This window comes from Rousettus aegyptiacus, unplaced genomic scaffold, assembly GCF_014176215.1.
Source record: "Rousettus aegyptiacus isolate mRouAeg1 unplaced genomic scaffold, mRouAeg1.p scaffold_m13_p_6, whole genome shotgun sequence".
Taxonomy (NCBI): Eukaryota; Metazoa; Chordata; class Mammalia; order Chiroptera; family Pteropodidae; genus Rousettus; species Rousettus aegyptiacus.
Window position 1 is genome coordinate 75845543 of NW_023416309.1, and position 18812 is coordinate 75864354.

At 53.0% G+C, this 18812-nt stretch overlaps 1 protein-coding gene across 6 annotated transcripts in view; it reads right to left on the minus strand.

The window, feature by feature from the left end:
* Positions 1 to 119: 119 nt before the first annotated feature.
* The window catches only part of SPNS2 (sphingolipid transporter 2), a 35845-nt gene continuing 17152 nt past the window's right edge, over positions 120 to 18812 (minus strand). The window contains exons 3-13 of one of the 6 annotated variants that reach the window (XM_016138799.2): positions 12221 to 12357; positions 8089 to 8240; positions 7783 to 7849; positions 6199 to 6341; positions 5730 to 5882; positions 5411 to 5600; positions 5028 to 5093; positions 3062 to 3160; positions 2812 to 2975; positions 2264 to 2455; positions 120 to 1721 (exon numbers count right to left, since the gene is read on the minus strand). In XM_016138799.2, the coding sequence (XP_015994285.2) occupies positions 1244 to 1721; positions 2264 to 2455; positions 2812 to 2975; positions 3062 to 3160; positions 5028 to 5093; positions 5411 to 5600; positions 5730 to 5882; positions 6199 to 6341; positions 7783 to 7849; positions 8089 to 8240; positions 12221 to 12357 (1841 nt within the window). In that variant the 3' untranslated portion in view covers positions 120 to 1243. Of the gene's footprint in view, positions 1722 to 2263; positions 2456 to 2801; positions 2976 to 3061; positions 3161 to 5027; positions 5094 to 5410; positions 5601 to 5729; positions 5883 to 6198; positions 6342 to 7782; positions 7850 to 8088; positions 8241 to 12220; positions 12358 to 18812 lie in introns of those variants that run through there. The other 5 variants (XM_016138800.2, XR_001596193.2, XM_016138798.2 and 2 more) reach the window with 5 other exon arrangements.

Sequence of the window (18812 nt, forward strand, 5' to 3'; positions counted from 1 at the left end):
TCTGCACAGGTAGACACTGCCAGTGCAGCGCCAGCCACCACGCTGGCTGAGCACAGGTGTGACCACTCCTTGTGCCCACCCCCCGCCCCTGGGCAGCTTTCCTACAAGAGCCACCAGGGCATGATTTAAATAGGTTTATTTCTTCATTTACAAGAGGAATATATTTGGCTTCTCTCTTAAGACTCAGATTCACAATCAGCAGCTCTAAAAAATAAAGGAGCAGTTTGGCTTCCGGAAGGAAGAGGAGGCAACACTTGGACCTGGTTCTTGTACAACAAGAAAACATTGCTGGGGCCCCAGTTGAGGCTGGGGTAGGGGTAGGGGCCAGGCTGGTCTTTGGGGGGATCCTCCCTTGTTAGGCCCCCCAGGGTACCCCAGAGCTTGTTGGGGAGTGGGTATTCCACTAGCTAACACACCACTGAAGCCACACCAGCCAGTAACTACAGGGCAAAGAACATTGTCTAAGCTGGCTCTTAGAGTCTCCTACTGGCCACAAGGGGCCCCCAGAACTGAACCACTTTAATTCCAGCAAATGTGCAGGGAGGGAGTGTGGAACAGAGGGATATGATAAGCTCCACGCTGGGGGCCAGCGATCTGGTGCAAAGTTGGCAGCTGTACCCTGTGTGTGGCTGTGAGGATAGCATGGTGTATGCAGACAGGACTACAGGGATGGTCAGAGGCTGGGGGCAGTAGTGGGCTGTGTGGAAATGCGTGTGAGCAATGGCAGCCAATGTTTCGGTGGAGGTGGCTCTCGCCAGGCTATTTCCTGGGTCAGGAAGCTTAGAGGATGGCTGCTTCCTCTGGAAGCCACAGCCCTGGCTACTACCCCATGGATTCTGGGAATAAATAGTCCCCTGGGCCCTGCCCCTGGAAAGGGCCAAGCCTGGGATAGGCTTCTGTAGGGACTCCAGGATGAGTTGAACCGCAGAGGTTCTCCAGGGTCTGCAAGGAACCCTGCAGGGATGGGCAACCCCCAAAGATCTCGGGCCTGGGGGCCCAGATGGTTTATAAGCCACCAGGGCCTTCACCCCTAGTGGTGCCAGTTCTCTGTTGGGATGGTCTCCACCTGGAAGACCAGGTGAGATCCAGCCTGAGGCAGCAGAGACAAGTGATCTGCTAGGTTGAAAAATGCCCAGTAACTTGGGTTCCTGGGTCTACCAGGTTGAGTCCAATGTCCCCGAGGTCACAGCCTCAGCTGAAAGGTGAGGCTGCAGTCCTCACCTATTAGGCCCTTCAGGGAGCCTCAGAGCCTGAAGTGCCACCCTGAGGCCTGGGCTACCTCTTTGTGCAGTCCAGGAGCTGTTGGGTCTTCAAAGTTGCAAACAGTGCCTTGCTGGGCAAGCTGCATGGGAAAGGCCAGTCCACAGGCCCCACGGTCTGGGGAGGGCAAGGACTTGCCCAGGATCACGTAAGCTGGTGATAGGCCAGGCTCTCTCCACATCCCCAATGGAGGGTGTCTTCTCCCTGGGCCCCAAGGGCCCTGCAGCCCAAACCCAGGGCTGGGGGTCTGTCCAGCCATGTGGCCCCAGCATACACAGCTTTCCAGGTTACTTGAGGACATGGCCTCTTCTTGGATCCATGGCCACTCAGTCCCAAACCAGAGAGGGTGGGTGCCCACCCGTGGGTCACATGGAAACCTGGACAGCCCAGCAGGGCTGGGAAGCTGTAGGCTACCTCCCAGACTAGGTGGGAGAGAGGACTCTTCATTGTTCCAGAGGCACCTGGAGAGAGGAGAATAAAAGATCAGAAGTGGAGCTGTGGGAGGGGCCAATCTAGAACTTCCCTCCTTTCTTCATTTTCCTTGTTTGGAAAGATGCCTTTCTCTGGGCTCTGGGGGCGTGAAAGGGGTATGGGTCTACTGGACCAGGGTGTGTGTGTGTGGAGGGGGGTGGGGGGGTATGGCGACCTTGGGTCTTGCATTGCTGGGAAGTGCACCCCCAGAGGCTAGGCTCAGAGGAAGGTCAAAGTAGGAGTCAGGGCCCTGGCACTTCTAGGAAGATCAGGGATGTCAGAATCCAGAACAGCACAGAGTCTTGGCCAGTCCCAGCCCTGATCTCTGCCCTCAGCCCTTCTGAGGAAGGAAGGGGGAGGGTGCTGATTTACTGGAAGAGGGAGTCTGCCCCCCTTCCCATGGATCCTCCAGTCCATTTAGGCAACATTTCAGGAGGAAGAGCAAAGTGCTGCCCTGAGTGCTCTCTCTTCCCTAACCCCCTCTTCCTCTCCCACAAAGAGCCCACCCGCAGGGCCCCTGCCCTGCACTCACCGCCTCAGACTTTCACGGATGCAGGTGGCATCACCAGCTCGTTCACCCTGGGGAAGAGACGGGCGAGGGTCAAGGTGGTGGATCAGCGGGGACCGGGCCCAGGCACTGCTCTGGCACATCGCATCACGGAGGCCGGCTGACCGGACGTGCTGGGCAGGGACCTCGTCAGCCCCAGGGGGAAGTGGGAGAGCCCAGGGGTGGGGAGAGGAGAAAGAAAGAAGAGTAAAGAGGAGAGGAGAAGTCAGAAAATGAGAGGAAAAGGAAGGATAGGGGTCCCAGCTCCGAAGACGTTTAGCTCCAGAGAAAACCCCAAGTCTAGAACCACCAGGAACAGCCTGATCCACCATGGGCTCCCACAGCTCCCAGTCCCTCGCTGGGTATGAGATGGAGGCTTTTGAACTGAAGGCAGAATCATAAGGACGGGAAGGCTTGGGGGCTGGTCCAGGACCCTGGGGGAAGGGTACAGGCGACCCACCCAAATCACCCTCCCACCACCCCAGGCAGGGCTGCGGCAGCAGAAGCAACAGGCCCAACCCACCCCCACTCACTGCTGCTCAGCCTTGGCACGGTCACTGAGGAAGAAGAGAGCAGTGGCGAGGAAGAACATGCCACCCAGGACCACGACGAAAGGGCAGAGCATGAGGGCATAGCCCAGACTCAGGAACTCCCAGAGCGGGGAGTCCTTGGTGCTCTGGCGGATCAGGTCAGAGATCTGCGAGGATTGGGGATGGACGTCAGGGCCGGCCCACCTACCAAAGCCCATCACCCACCCCAGCCGCTCAGCCCTGGGGAACTCACAAAGCCAATGAGGTAGGGGCTGCCGGCATCCCCCAGCAAGTGAGAAGTGAAGCTCTGCAAGGCCACGGCGGTGGCCCGTCTCGTGGGGATGACCACATACTGTAGAAGAGGTGGCAGGTCAGAGGCCAGAGGAGTCAAACTCACCCACCTGGTGTCATCCTTGGGGTCAGGACACCTCTGAAGCCCTCACACCCTCAGACCCCTTCTGCCCTGGTGTCTTAACACCTCACTCCCCTGGGCCCTTCCCTCTTCCTACCGCATCCTCCATCCAGCAGGGCTGTCTGCTCATCTCCAGCTCATGAGACCAGACTGCCCTAGGTTCTACACTGGGCTCTTAGTGGGGAGCCAAATGCAGTGGTTATAGGAAACTGAAGCACAGAGGGACACAGATCACACACAAGTCAGGGAGCACTAAGCCCAGAACCCTGACCTCCCAGCCTCTTGCCCTCACCTTCCCATCTTGGTTCCCTCTCCATGAGAAGCTGGCAAGGCCTAGGTCGGCCTGTGGGGGAGGTAGGGAGGAGGATCCTGCCTGGGCGCCCACAGCACCAAGTGCCAGGGGCTGCTGGACCCCAGGATTCCCTATCACACAGAGCAGGCCCTAACTCCAGGGGCTGCAAGTCCAAAGCTGGGTGGGCCGAGGTCAGCAGAGGAGCAGTGGGACAAGCAGCAGCCAGCTCCGTGGGTGCCCCTAGGCAGCCTCCTGCCCCCAAGCTCCAGCTACCTCATCTAGACAGTCTGTGAGAGCAGCCAATACCTACTGAGCACCCAGGGAGTGGGGGGGGGGGGAGACCTGGATCTGATGGTTTTGTATGACCCCATTTCCAGTAATAATTAGTCACTTGGCTGTTACACTTAATAAAATGGGACATGATTTCCCTGGGACCCAAACCCTGTCAAGCAGCTGGGGCTGCCCCTGGGGACATAGGCAGGAATGGGGATCCTGCCCTGCAGACAGACTCCTCCTCCCTTTATTCTGGGCTTGGGCAGTGACCCTGCCACTGGGCCCGGCTCCATGGTGAGCTACAAAGCTGAGTCAGACCTCCCCTCACCTCCCCCCAGCCTGTCCACAAGAGAGAGAGAGCCCCAGGTGCAGCAGATATTCAGGGACGCTCCCGTAGGGAAGGTAGCTTTTCTGAAGGGGAGGAGCTGGCAGAGCCCCCAATGCCTGGCAGACTCTGATCTCTTGAGCTGTCCCATGTTGTGGCACCAAACCCTGAATGCCCTGAGTGTCAGCCCATGGGGGGCTCTTTGGCATCCTGCCCCCAGAGCCTGTCCTGGCAGCTCCCAGACAATCTCCCTAACCCCCACCTCCAACCCCACTGGTCTCCTGCACTTCTTTCTCCCAGTCCTCTCCTGACACTGACTTGGAGGATCAGCGAGGGCAGAGCCAGGTATCGCTCCACCCCCGACCCCTTATCACCCCACAGCCCCTTCCCAGTTCTTCCCAGGCTGCACCCAACCCCACCCAGGGACACCAGCCCTTGCCACACTCAGACAGCCTTTTGTCCCTAGCTGGCTGGTCTAGAGCCCATTGTTGGCCCTGTGAAGACAGCCTCTGTCCACCCAGCCCCCGCCGCAGGCACTTGGGCAGGCGTGCCTGGGACCCAGGCTGAGCTGGGAGGGCAGAGTCCATGGAAGCTCAGACCCTGGGGGAGGAGCGCTGGCAGGCAGCACCCCCTTGGTGTCAGCCTGGCACTGCCAGCCTCCGGGCCACAAACCTGAGCCTCCGGACGTCTCCCTCCCCACCCAGTCCCTACATCCAATCCTTCTGCCCGTTCAATCCCCATGCAGGCTCCAACATCTCTGATCTCCCAGCCTGCAGGCTCACCTGCCTTCACGCCCACCCCCCCCCTCCCCGGCCTCCGCAAGCCCTGCCAGCTCTTCCACCCCTTCTTTTGTCCTCCCCAGCTGCCCCAAGAGGTCAAGAGGCCTAGTCAGCAAAGGCAACCTCAGCCTGCCTCACCATGAGGATGTCTGCGGTGATGGCCCAATTAGAAAACAGCAGTGTCTCCCCAACAAAGATGCAGATCTGCACAGGAGAGACCAGAGCAACTGTCAGGAGGCCCTCCACCCACCAGCGGCCCAGGGCTGCTAGGGAGGGAACCCCAAAGCTTCCCACCCCTCCCCAGGGCCTGCATCTCCTGGCAGTCAGGCTCATAAGGAAATTGTGGCTTACCAAGCCATGCCTGTAGCCCTGAAGGACACCAGAGCCCTGGACAGGCCCTGGAAAGAGCAGGGGCAGGCAGATAGCAGCCTCCCCATGGGGAGGGAGGGCCCCATATGTCAGACTGCATCTCCTGCCAGGCCAGCCCCCACCACCACCCTTGTACCCGGCACTGCACTCACGTAGGCCCCCACGATGCTGCTCTTGGCGGCCACAAAGATGAGGCAGATGAAGATGGCAGAGCCCAGCATGCCCACAGCACACACCAGAGGGTCAGCCCGCTGGGTCCGTAGGCGGCACCAGCGCGTGGCTCCTGCCCCCGTGACCACACCCAGAAAGCCCGTAAAGCAGGTGATGGCCCCAAAGATGAGGCTGTGGGGACAGAGGACAGTGGGGTGTGGGTTGAGAGGAAGCCCAAGGCTGGGGCAGAGGGGCTGGCACTTCTGTCCGATGTCCCTCACCACCTTACTACCCACCACCCCCACCCCGGCCTGTCCCCACCTGTCCTTGGCCCCACAAGGCGGGCTGCTGCACGTCTCCGCCGTCTTCTGCACTACTTGGGCGCGGTGCAGGTAGAGCGGGATCCACATGCCCAGGGCCCCTGTGGCGAATGACACAGCCGACGTGGCCAGGGAGGAGAAGACGTAGCTACGGCTGGGGAGAGGCCAGGGCAGCGACACTGAGTGGGGGCCAAGAGCCCTGCAGCTGGCCCAGAAGGTAGCCTTTTCTCCCCCACTCCATCCCCAGGGACAGAAGGCTTCTAATGTCTTCCCTTATGGGTTCCAGGCATGAGGGCTATGGCTGCAGGAATAATAAAACACTAGTGCCCAAAATGTCACTCCCAGCATAGTGGGCAACAGAGATAGTAGGGAGTCTGGCCGAGGGTGCCAGCCGGGCCGCCTTGCGACGGGTGACCTCTCGCCTCAGCACACCTCCCTCTTCCCACTAGACTTCTCCCAACAGTACTCACTTTCGGATCAGGGCCTTCATGTCTCGGAGCCATGAGGTTCGTGCCTTGAGCTGTCCCCCGAGCTGGTCGGCATGTCCTCTCTTAGTGGCCGGGACGAGGACGAGGATGAGCGTTCCTGTGATCATGCCCATGATGGGGGACACCTGAGGGGGCAGGGAGCACCAAGTAAGAACACCAGGGCAGAATCAGCTTTATCTCTGCTGCACTGGGAAAAGGGGCTCAGGCAAGCTGCACCTTCTCTGGGCTCCAGGTCCCTCCCCTGGGTTAGTATCTGCCCATCCTTCCTGATGACTGCTGAGCAAAACCACTGGGAATGAGGTCAGCAAAAAGGGCTTGGCAGATCAAACTAGAGTGTCCAGACCAGGGGCAGGATGGGAGAGGGGACTGAAAGGAGGGAAAGACAGTCAGGTGGATGGAGGAGGGAGAACATGGCTGTAGAGATGGACAAAGAGATGGACAGACGGATGGAAAGATGGATGGATGGATGAATTAATTGATGAAGAATAGATACGAAGATGGATAGATGGATCAATAGATCGCTGGATGGATGAATTAACACATGGAGAAACAGGAAGATGAATGATGGATGGATGGATGGATGGAAAAAAGGAAGATAGGTAGATATTGGATGTGTAGAATGATGAGTGAGAGAAGAAAAAGATTTCCTGTAGACAGGGAGCCAGATACCAGATACCTGGGTCTGGGAAAGTTCCTCATGGGAGCTCCTTGCCCTGGGGGACACTGGGAAGGGACTGGCTGGGCATGAAGCTTCCAGCAGATAGATCAGGTAGATTATCATTTGGGAGGGGCCCATTTGGGCCCCAGGAGAACAGAGGCTTGGGGACTCCTTTGGGTCTTCCCTGTGTCCAGTCCAGTGTCAAGAATAGAATCTCTAAGGCCCCAGGCCTCTCTCCAGATAGCGGGAGGTGGGGATTGGGGTAGAAACACATCTCGGCAGCCTGGATTCCAAAATAACATGCTCCTCCATCAGCTCATAAGAACAGAGAACTCTATCCCCACCCCCACCAGGCCTGGGAGCCCATGGGCTGGGGAGTTCCTCTCCATTAGCCAACCCCCACCCTCATCAAGAAATTCCATGGAGGCTGCTTCCTTCCTGCTTTTGAGGAAAAAACACTTTGTCTTAAGCTTCCTCTCCTCTGCGAGACTGGGGATCTCTGTTTCCTCTGATTGCACTGTCCTGGAGCCTTGGCTGGAGACTTGCCTGGAGTCTTCCCAGGGGACGGGAAGTGGCTGCAGACCCAGGGGGCCCCCACACAGAGGTCTTGTCTCTGCCTCACTGTAGTAGTGGCAGGGCTTATAGCAGGAAACACCATCGTGGACCTGGAATTTCCTGACATGGCGGCAGAGTCTTTTGTCCTCTTAGCCTGGGGGCCCCTGAGGTGGCAGGGCTGAGTCCAGCTCTGCTCATCCCTGGGCTCCCAGATACCACAACGTGGACTAATCTAGAAGAGCCCAGGCCCATGAGCTGGGAAACCTGGAGGCCAAGCCCGCATTCTAGCCCAGGCTCTGTCCTTGAATTTCTGAGTGACCCTAGGCATAATCTGGTCTGGAGTGTGTGCTTACCCGCAAGGCCCAGTGCCAGTCTCCAGCTGCCTGCTTCACACTGGAGCCAGTGATGTACCCCAGGCCGCTGCAGAGAAGACGGGCAGTCAGGCAGGGACAGGTGGGGGTGGGGATGGTATGTGCAGGGGATGCTTACTATCCATCGGGCAGGTCACCCGCCCGCCCACCCCAATCACCCAGCCAGTCATCTGGGGACAGGTCTAGGTGTTGTTCCAAGCCTGACCACCCACATGTTTAGGTCACAGAGGGCTGCCTCAAGGAGAAAGAGTGGTCAGAAGTCCAAGGGGACCTTGCCTGGATCCTCACCTGCCCAGCGGGATGGCAAAGTAGAAGACAGACAGCATGAGCGTGCGTGTGTTCTTGGTGAAGAGGTCGCCGATGATAGTGGGCGCAATGGTGGAGTAGCTGGCCTCACCAATGCCCACCAGCCCCCGAGACAGGACCAGCAGCCAGAAGTGCTGTGAGGAAGGTGTGGAGAATGCTGGGAGACTGTTCTGCTTCCCTGACTACTCATTCTTGGTCCCCGCTTCGCTCCCCACCTTCTGCAGGGTCCAGGAGCCAAGGGAGAAAATGAAGCCCAAACCTCTGCCTTGGCAACCACTACACCCCCGGGGCACACTGGGCCTCAGATCTACCTTCCATATAGTGGGTCTGACTGGGCCTGGCTGGCCCAGTGCTGGGATGGAACTGGACTTTCCCAAGTGAAGAATCGTAGATATGGCCCAGATAGGCCCCCTTCATCCCCATAAGCATGGAGGACATAGACTGTGTTTCTACCCTCCCAAAATTAGATTTCCTCCTTGGAATCTGGCCCCGCTTTGAGTCACTCCCACTCTGCGTCCCACTCTCGGGCAGGGCAGCTGAGCTGACCCTGGCAGCACTGAGGGCCCCATGAGAGTGGGGAGTGGTCAGGGCAACCCAGTGAGCTCAGTGCCCCTCCCCAATACACACATCAAAGAGCAAAGCCCCACTGAGCTGGGAAGGGTGGGGCCATGCCAGCTGCCAGTGTTACCACCCCTTTGATGTGGACCAGGCCCCTCCATCCCCCCAGCTGCCCAGGGCCTGAGAACCCAGCCTGGTCATCTTTTCCCTGACCACCCATCCAACCAGCATCGCCCACATTCAGCCCTCCTCCAGGCTCCCTGCTTCCCTCTCTCCTTCTGCCCAGCACTTTGCTGGCCCTCTGTCACTGCTCTTGTCCAGCCATCTCTGTGCCTCTCACTTCTGTAGCTCATTCACTCTCTCTCTGAGTTGCCCCCTAGCTCCTGGCCTCTGCTTCTTTTCCTGGGAATTAGCAGCCCACAGCCTTTGCCTATTTTTCTGTTGGATATTTTGTCTTTCTTGCCTTGATTTCTATTAGCTTTTTATATATCATGGGTATTGATCCTTTATTGCATATGCCACAAACATTTTCCATCATCTTTCTTTCTACTTTTAATATGGGAATTCTACCATATAGAAGCTTTATTTTGTGTTTAATTTGATGATGTCCAACCTGTTGATTTTCCCCTAATGGCTTCTGGATTTCATGTCTTTTTGAGGAAAGCATACTCCACCCCAAAATAATTTAAAAATATTTTTTAATGTTTTGTTTTTATATTTTAGAGAGAGAGAAAGAGAACAGGAGGGATCTCCTCGATCATTCTCTTCGGTACAAGAGCAGGCAGATAAGAGCCCGCTGACAGGGGATCCTGTTGACCCTGATCCTGCACCCAGTACCCACTATATTGTGCATTTGTGCATTTGTTACACATCCAGGTACTAATGAACAACACTTGGTGTCCCCTGTGCTTTGAAGAAATTAACATAAAAGGAAACTTTCCATGCATCTTGTCCCACAACTTGCTTTTTTTTTTTTTTTTTTTTTTTTTTACCTCATTTCAATCTTTTGGTAACCCATTTTCTGCTGGTTAATATAGATCTAGTTCATTCCTTTGCAGTGAAGAGTCTCATAGGATGAAGACACCCCATTTTATCTGGGCATTGCTCTACTGTGGTCGCTTAGATCATTTCCCCCTTTTTTTTTCTATTACAGGAATGCAACAAACATCCTTGCATGCACGGGTCACTATGTGTCCACAAGTCAGAGTTTCTCTTGGGCGTATCCCTCGAAGTAGAAGGCTGGGCCATGAAATGGATAGAGCTAGAATTTTACAAAATTCCTCCATTTTGCTCTCCAAAGAGTCTATCAATTTACACTCCCACTAGCAGCTTTAATAACACTTGGTATTGTCAGCCTTTTTAATTGTTGCCAATCTGATGGGTGTGAAATGGTATCTCATTTTATTTGCATTTCCTTGATTACACAAAACCAAACACCATCTCTTCATACTTTTAGTGCCCATTTGGGTATCTGCTCCTGGAATTGCTTGTCAGTATCCTTTGCCCATTTTTCTCTGGGTTATTTGTCTTTTTATTGTTGATTTATAGTTCTAGATTTTTATAGTTTGCTTTTTTACTTTACTTTCAGCTATCTGAAATTTATTTTGACGTGTGTTTTGAAATACAGACTAAACTTTCTTTTTCATCTAGATGGATAGTCAATTCTCTCAAAACCATTTAAGATTCAACTTTCATTTTACACTCAATTCCCATAGAAAGGAGGACTCCGTGCCATTGACCTCTTAGTCTATCCCTCTGATGTTGTGGTTAGAATAGCCATATTGTGATAACCGACAGGGCAAGGCCCCTTTCACTGTTATTCTTCACAATGTTCTTGGCTGTTCCTGGGTGTTTTCTCTGCCAAATTAACTTCAGAATCACATTTCCAAGGTCCACTCAAAACTCCTGTGGGACTCAGATTGTGATTGCAATGAATTTATACATTAATTGGGGGTGAACTACCTGTTTCTTTCTCTCCCTCTGCCCATCATCTGTCCCCAACCCTCCCTCCCTCCCACATACCTGGAGTGGGGCCCAGCACTGGCATCATGGTCCTGAACTCACTGGTCAATCCCAGAAGTAGCCCAGAGTTCAGAAGACCAAGAGCCTGGCCAGGGGCAAGACAAAGCCCAGAGAGGCCTAGAGGCTTCTGGTCCAGGCCTCATTTTTGACTGTGGGTGTCAGGCTCTACCTGACACTCTGGGCCCAGAACCTACTTGAGCCTGATCCTCCTCTAAAACTGCCCCGTGAAGCAAAGTTGTACCCCCAAACCTGCTGTTCCTCCCTGACCTCGCCTCTAACCTCCCCATCCTCACAGTGTAAATCTGACTCACCATTACCCTTCTTCGGACTCTTCCAGGGTCCTACACTGCCCTCAGGAGAAAGCCCATGCCCCCCAACCTGGTCTCTGCCTTCCTTTCCAGCCAAAACACTCTGCTCCTTGATCTCCCAACACACTCCACCATTTCTGTACCCAAATCCATGGGTTTGCTCCCTCTGCCCATGCTACCTTTACCAAAAAGCCAAATCTCCCTGTCCTACCTGCCCAGCTCAAATGACATCTCCTCCGGGAAGCCTTCCCTGACCCATGGATTTTAAGAGATTGCTCGCTCTACAGTGAAGACTTTCAGCACTTAGCATATCCCAAAGGCTCTGAACATGGGAGCTCCTGTCACATCTCCCCACCTCTAGCCTGGGTGCTCCCAAGGGCAGGGCTAGGGTCTCCTCCTTTGTCCCTTAAGCTGAAAACCCCTTAAGGACATATCCTGGTCTTCTCTCCTTCTTCCTCTATCTCTCTCTATAGTAGGCAACAAATCTCAAAGCAACAAATCTCCTTTTTGGAAAAAAGAATAGAAATAATGATTTGTTGAATATTTGCCATGATGCAGGGCCTGGGCGTTAACTCAGTTATTTCTCACAATAACTCTTCAAGCTGAGAGGTATTATCCCCATTTTAAAAATGAAGAAACTCAGGCTCAGAGAAGTTAGGTAAACTTCTGCAGATCACAAAGCTGAGCGAGCAACAGAGTTGGGATATTCAAACCCAGAATTGTGAGAGACAAGTAAGAAACACCTTCCTTCTGTTGAAGTGATGTTTGCCTCACTAGGATTTTGACCTAAGGAGTTAGCTGCTCATCGAATGAAGAATAAACTGTGAGAAGCCCAGAGGGGGTAGCAACTCACCTAGAGTCACACAGCAAAATGATGGCAGAGCCAGGATTAGAAGTAGAGTCCTGACTCCTAAGCCAGACTAATTCCCCTTGTTCTTTGCAACCTCCTCAGATCAGAAGCAGCTCAGAAAGAGTCAGAGTACCACAGTGGGCTGCAAGTCCTTCAGTTCTGGCCAGTGTGGGGAAGATCCTATTTGCAGGGCCAGTTTATACAAGTACCCAAAGACCCCCTCCACCCACTGCACCAAGAAGATGCTGCCTGAGGTTCAAGCAAAGGGACTGGAACTCTGAGTCTTAACTAGAACAGGTCAATCAGACTGGTCATACACTGGAGAAATGGATGGGACACACAGGGTTACTGGGCAGTAAGTCCGGACAGGCCTCACCTGCTGGGGGATGAAGGAGCTGGAGAATGTGACTGCTGACCAGAAGAAAATGCCGCAACTGAGGATCACTTTCCTGTTGAAGCGGTCACCCAGGTAGCCAAAGATGGGGGCAGCCACCATGAAGCTGCAGATGAACACTGTGCAGGGAGAGGAGAGCTTGAGGGGCCATGCAGGGTCACTGTGGCTGAGCCCACCTGCCCAGACCACTCCAGCATGAGGCCAAGTGCTCAGAAGGCAGAGCAGGGCCTGGGCCGGGCACCGAGGAAGCGACCCCAGAGAGGACCGCCTTGGCCAGGCCTGGGCCGAGGAGAGGCAGGAAAGGCCCTCCGGGTTAGGGTGACACCATCCTCTTCAATGCAAGTCCACAGTTCGTCCAGTTGAAAGTGAGTCCTTAGGGTACTTTTGAAACAGTAAAGATTTACTCATTGAACAGTTTCTACAGGCCAGAAGCTGTGCTAGGGCTCAGTACAAAGCATCTTGTGTATCACTCTAACCCATCCCAGCTGGCAGATGGGGAGACAAGCTCAGGGAGAAATTCCTTCCCAAGGCCCCAACAGCAGTAAACATCCCAGTGGGGATTTGATCCCATCTACCTGACTCTACAGCCAGTGTTCTTTGTACTTTACCACACTGCTTTCCTTATTATACTTGAGAAAGGTTCAGAGAGGGAAAGGGAACTACCCAAGGTCACACAGCAAATCAGAACAGAACTGGGCCTGGAACTCCAGGTCTTATACCTGACATTACATAGCTGCCCTCCCTCCCAACATGCTGCAGAGGCTGTCCTTACAGTTGGAAACACTGTCATTTGCTTTTTACTGAATAGGTGGATGAATGAATGAATGAATGAATGAATGAATGAAAATTCCTGCCCTCTTGGAGCTTTCATTCTACTGAGAACCAGACAATAAAATAAAAAAACATAGTATGTCAGATTGGACAAGTGCTAAGGAGGATAAAAGGCAGAAATGAGAGACAGGAAATGTGTAAAGCAGATGTTATAATTTTAAATAGAAGGCTCAGAGAAGGTGACATTTCAGCAAAGGCCTAAGAGAAGTGAGGAAACAAATCATGCAAACATTGGAGCAAGAACAGCCAGTACAAAGGCCCTGGGGCAGGAGCATACTTAGCACATTTGAGGAACAGCAACGAGGCCAGAGTGGCTGCAACAGAGGGGTTGGGGAGGTGGGGAAGGCCATAAGCCGTAGGGCCTTGTGGCCCACTGTGATGCCGGTGGCTTCTGCCGGTGAGAAAGGAAAACACTGGAGGATGCCGAGCAGAGGAGTGACATGACCCGGTTTTGTTCTTCCAGAACAAGAGATCAGCAGACTCTTAGAGGGCTCAGTGGGGATGCTGCTGCCAGTGATGGGAGGAGCTTCGGAGGTCCCAGGTGGAATGAAGAGGCCAGCAAGCCAGGGTAGGGCCAGGGTCATGGCACAGGCAGCTCCCCGCCCCCCTTCCTCCTACTGGAAGGCAGTCCTACAGCTGACAGGCAGATGGCCAGACAAAAGCCAGGAGTGGGCAGACAAGGTGGCCAGTGACAGACCTCTGACCACCAGGCTGAATGCGCACATGGGCTAGGCTGCTCCCTCACAGACCTGAGTCCCTGGGGAGGAGGGACTGGGAGAACAGAAAGATGGGGGTGTGGGGGGGGGGAGGTAAACAAGGAAAAGAGAACTGAGCTGGAGGAGTGTGACTGTCTGTCTCTTATCCTAGTGAGAACGTGAGTGTGTGTGGGTCGCGGGGGGTGGGGGCTGTTAATCCCAACTCTGTGCGACTGGGACCAAGAGCAGAATCAGCATAGAGGCACACAGATTCGAGCACCAGTGACACGCTGCCTGGGCTCAAATTCATCTTTCTGTCCCTTCCTAGCAAGGTGACCTCGACCAGGTCACAGTCTCTCTGTGCTTCAATTAGTGATGTGCTGATAAATGTCTAACAAATGTCCTGATGTGTAGTGTTTGCCAGTTTTCATGGTATAAATATTCCCACCATGGCTGATTTCAAAATACCAAAGGTGATGTCACTGTTCCACATGGCATTGTTTATACAATGTTTCTACCAGACAGATATATGTGAATAACCTTAAGGACATAGATAATAGCAAAATGTAGTAAAATAATTAGGCAGTGATGAATTGTATTTATTACCTTTTTTTAAATATAAGTTGTTTAATTGTAAGTTTACATAATTTAGTTTTTAATAATGGTTGCGTTTAACAGCCAGCTCACACAATTCCTGAAAATCTAACAATTTATTCTCAGGAGCAGGTCTAAGCCAGACCCAGCATGCCAACTTCCTCATCTGTAAAATGAAGATAAAAATAGCAACTCTTAGCACTTGGATGAGATAAGACTTGTAAGGTACTTAATGCCACACCCTGCCCAGAGTGGGTCAGCCTCAGTCAACACTGGGACATTGTTTAGATTAATCAAGGCAGAAGTTATTTCCTCATATCTAGAAAAAGATATGGGGAAATGCGCTGGGCCTGCCTCCTATGGTGTGCCTGAAATCAGACCAGGATATTATGAGCAGGAAAGAGATTTCAGTTTCATTATAACTTACACACGTTAGGGGGAAGAGGAAGAATTGTCCCCTCTGTGCCTATCTGTGCTAGGTGGAGAGTGGGCAAAAAGAATCAGAGTAGGGGTTTCCTCCTGTCTGGTCAGGGGGCAGACCCTATCCATAGGTTGCCGATGGTGTTTTAAGGGGTAAAACACCAAGAAATGAGCAAAGAGGGCCAACGCCTGCCAGGATAGGGAAGCTTCATAAAGACAGTGATGTCAGAGGAGGGCATTGAATGATGCAGATAGGAGTTTACCATGACGATAAACTTAAAATCAAGAATATATACTAAAATATAACTTATAAATCTTATAAGCTATACCCTATCATGGCTAAGAAGGCACAATGCTTATTGTTAATAATAACCTCAGTTATCGTTTATGTAATACTTATTATAGGCAAGGCCCCAGGATGTGCCTTGGGTATAAGCACAGGTTATCTCATTTGATTCTCACAGACCTCTGTAAGATCTTCATCATACAGCAAGGACAATAGAGGCCGAAAGGAGTGATGTCACACAACTTGTGTGTGGCTGAGCCAAAATTTCAACCCCAATTTGACTCCAGAGTGCTTGCTCTAAATCACGCTGCAGACTCCCAGGGTGGGAAGGGGTATGGCCCAAGATGTTGTTCCCAAGGTCAGAGAAAGTTCAGGGTATACTGGGGACAGTGAGAAAGCAGGTTGGACTGCAGCATGAGAAGGCCATGGAGGAAGCAGTGAGAGATAAAGCCACATTGGGCCCTAAACACTGAGACCAGGTTTGGTGTTTAGTTAGAGGACAGTGGGGAACCACAGCATGCTCTGTTCTCCCCCTTCAAGGGAGAGCACTGGGCCCCCATTGGGAAGGTAGAGAGGGATCGAAGGAAGTGAACCAGGCCTTGGCCAGACCTCGGCCCTCCTGGTCCATCAGCACCCTCCTGCCTGCAGTGAAGCAGGAAGGCAGCTCCTGACTCTTCCGCCCCTGGCTTTCTGCCTGCTCATCTGGGTGGGCGGAGGCATCCTGGACCGCAGTGGGCTCTTGTTGGGGCAGGCGTGCCCCATCCCCACCCCTAGTCCCAGCCTGCTGAAAGTCACCAGGCACCACCCTGAGCTTCACCATGTCCGTCCCATTTTACAGCTGAGGCCACCGATATGTGGGACAACTTACCGAAGATGATACAGTAACCCTCATGACCCTGGACTACCTTGTCCCTCAGTGCCTTCTCCTTGGGGACAAGGGAGTCCAGGGTTGGGAGGGAGACTTGACCCATCTTTGCAACCCTCCCCTCTGCTCTGCTCAGGGCAGACAAGAGAGCTTCTCCTGGACCCCAAGTATGTCACAGCCCAGGGAGGGGCCTGAACACAATCAAGGTAGAGACAGAAGGAATAACGTTGCTGGCAAGAAGGAAGAGCATAGACAAAGGCCAGAACATGTGAACCTGTCCCAGAAGGGCGCAGAGGACAATCTGGCCAGCAGGCAGCTTTGCTGAAAATAAAGACCAGCTGGGCTAGAAGCTTCTCTGGACACCCACTCCCCATTCCATAGTCTTTGTTTGTTTGAGGAGAGCTTTCTGGGCAGCCTGGCTGCCCCACCCCTGATCTCGGTAGGGGTGGCTTTCCCAGCAGCTCCCACATGAGGACATCCTGTGGCTGGGGTGTGGGGAAGCCCTCACTCAGCTCACGTGTGCTGAGCCCACAGGTCTGGGACAATGGAGCAGCAGGCAGGGAGCCAGGGCAGGGAGGTGGGGGTGGGCGGGGAGGGAGGAGGGCACAGATGGCAGGGTGGGAGAAGTCAGGGCTCTTGACTCACCATGAGAACCTGGGCTGAGCCTCACTCCCTCCTCTGTGAGATGAGCCATGCCCCTTCCTCCCAGCTGGTGAGAGTCATCAGAAAGACGGGGCTTGGACAATATCCATAAGAATTGTCCAACTCTCATAGTGGTCCAGGGGCTCAGGGTGCTGGCTAATGGCTTTTTCCCCTGTGAGCCCACAGAGGAGCCAGCACCTAGAAGCTCAGAACAGCCCCTGCTGAGGGCTCTGCACCCTAGCGGATAGCCCCAAGCACCCTGCCAGTGCACACATGGCCCTGTTTGACCCCGGAAGGTGGACCTGAAGTAGGAGTGGGTGAGGTCTGAGCTGGGGGAGCCCTGGATTTCCACACTGTGGCCTCAGAGCCCATGTCCAGCCTCCACCTCAGCCTGGGCTGAACTAGGACTATTTTTACAAAGTACAGATCTGGCCGACCTATTATTTGGAAAAGATCTGCCATCCTCCACATCCTGTGGGCAGGGAGAGTACTTGAGCAGGCATGGGGTGGGCAGGGGTCAGATTTTGTCTAACTACCCTTCCTGCCCACAGAATGTGGAGAATGGCAGCCCAGTCCAGCCAAGATGATGGAGAGGACCCAGGACAACCTGGCCCCATCAGCGCCTGAAAGCCGCCAGGCCCAGATTTCCTGAAGGGACCACTCCTTTATAGTCTGCTCAGGATATAATCCCTGGGTTGGACCCTCAGGCCTCAGGGAAGACCTAGGGTAACAGCCACAGGGGCTTCCTAGCTTTGCCTTCAGAACCAAATAGAGGATGTTACTGGGCTGGCCAAAGGAGGGAGGGGAGCAAGGCCAGGAATCTCAGCCCCAAAGCAGAGGCACTGTCTGGTTTCAGTCTGAGCTGGCTCTTCCTCTGTCCCCATTCTTCCTGCATCCTGGCACTTCCTCGTGACCCAAAAAACCCCAGCCCTGAGCTACCTTTCAGCCTCCTCTGCCATCCATTGCCACAATGGGCCTCAGAGTAAACATCCTGATGCACACATCTTACAGGGACCTGCCCTGCTCTGAAACCTTCTCTGGCTCCCCACTGCTCTGAGACAAAATCCAGATGCCTTTCACAATCAGACCCTGCCTATTGTCTGGCCTCCTCTCCTTCCATTCTCCCCATACTCTAGCCCACAAGTCACCAGAGCCAGGCAGTATCACCCGCTTCCCTCTCGCTCTCCCTTCCCCTGAACTGCATTTATGCTGATTTCCTCAGAAGATCCAACTTTTAACTTGCTCATTTTCTCTTCAATTATATCTAGTTTACTTGTTAACCCCTCTAATTACTATACTTTTTTATTTTAACACATATTTTTCACTAGTTAGGTCTAAAATTTTAAAGTTAGGTCTTTTAAACATCTCCCTATTCTTTTTCAATAAGGTGCTGTTCCTGTCTTAAAATTCTACTCTTTCCTGTAACACTTTAAAAAAATAAGTATACCTAATGTTGAAGTCTATTCAGGAATTCTATAGGTCTTCAGCAGTTGGCTTTCCCATTTTCTGGGCCAGCTGACTGTCTCTCACAAAAGCCAGTTTCCTTGTGTGCTCTATTCATTTTGAATTTGAGTTTATATTTAGCAGGAATTATCATCTGTCCCATGCAGGCTGATGATTCACGAAGGCTTCACTACGGAGCAGTTTTGGATTTACCTCTGCTGGGGTCTCTGGAAACATAAGGCCTATATGGGGAAGGGAGTGGAAGTCTCAGACCTGTACAAGCAGAGGCTGGACTAAGCTGTCTGCATAAAGCTCCAGGAAGGAGCTGTCCTTTCACAGATGGAAAAGCTGCCCTCCAGCCTGGGAGCACAGCTTGAAATCAGGGGGCTTGCCCCGGGCTCTGAGTGGGAACCAAGTCACCCACGCATCACTAGAACCTAAGCCGGCACTGCGCAACCCTCAGAACAAAGAAACCTCCAAACCTGGAAGCTGGGTCAGACTGCTGATACTTTGATGAACCTGGGTGATGACTATATGAAGGTTCATTATACAATTCTCTACTTTATATGCATGTTTAAAATTTTTTATCATAAAAAAATGTTTACATTAAAAATACTGTAACTATCTTCTAAGACAAATACTGGTCCCCAAACACTGCATCATTTGGCTTCAATACCAGATCCCACTCCTGTTTTTAAGTTCAATTCTTTGCTTCTGGCACCTGGAAATTTCAAGCTCAACTATAAAATTTAAGTGTTTCTTGGTATATTTTATCCAGTGTCGAGGGAGAAGGAGGGC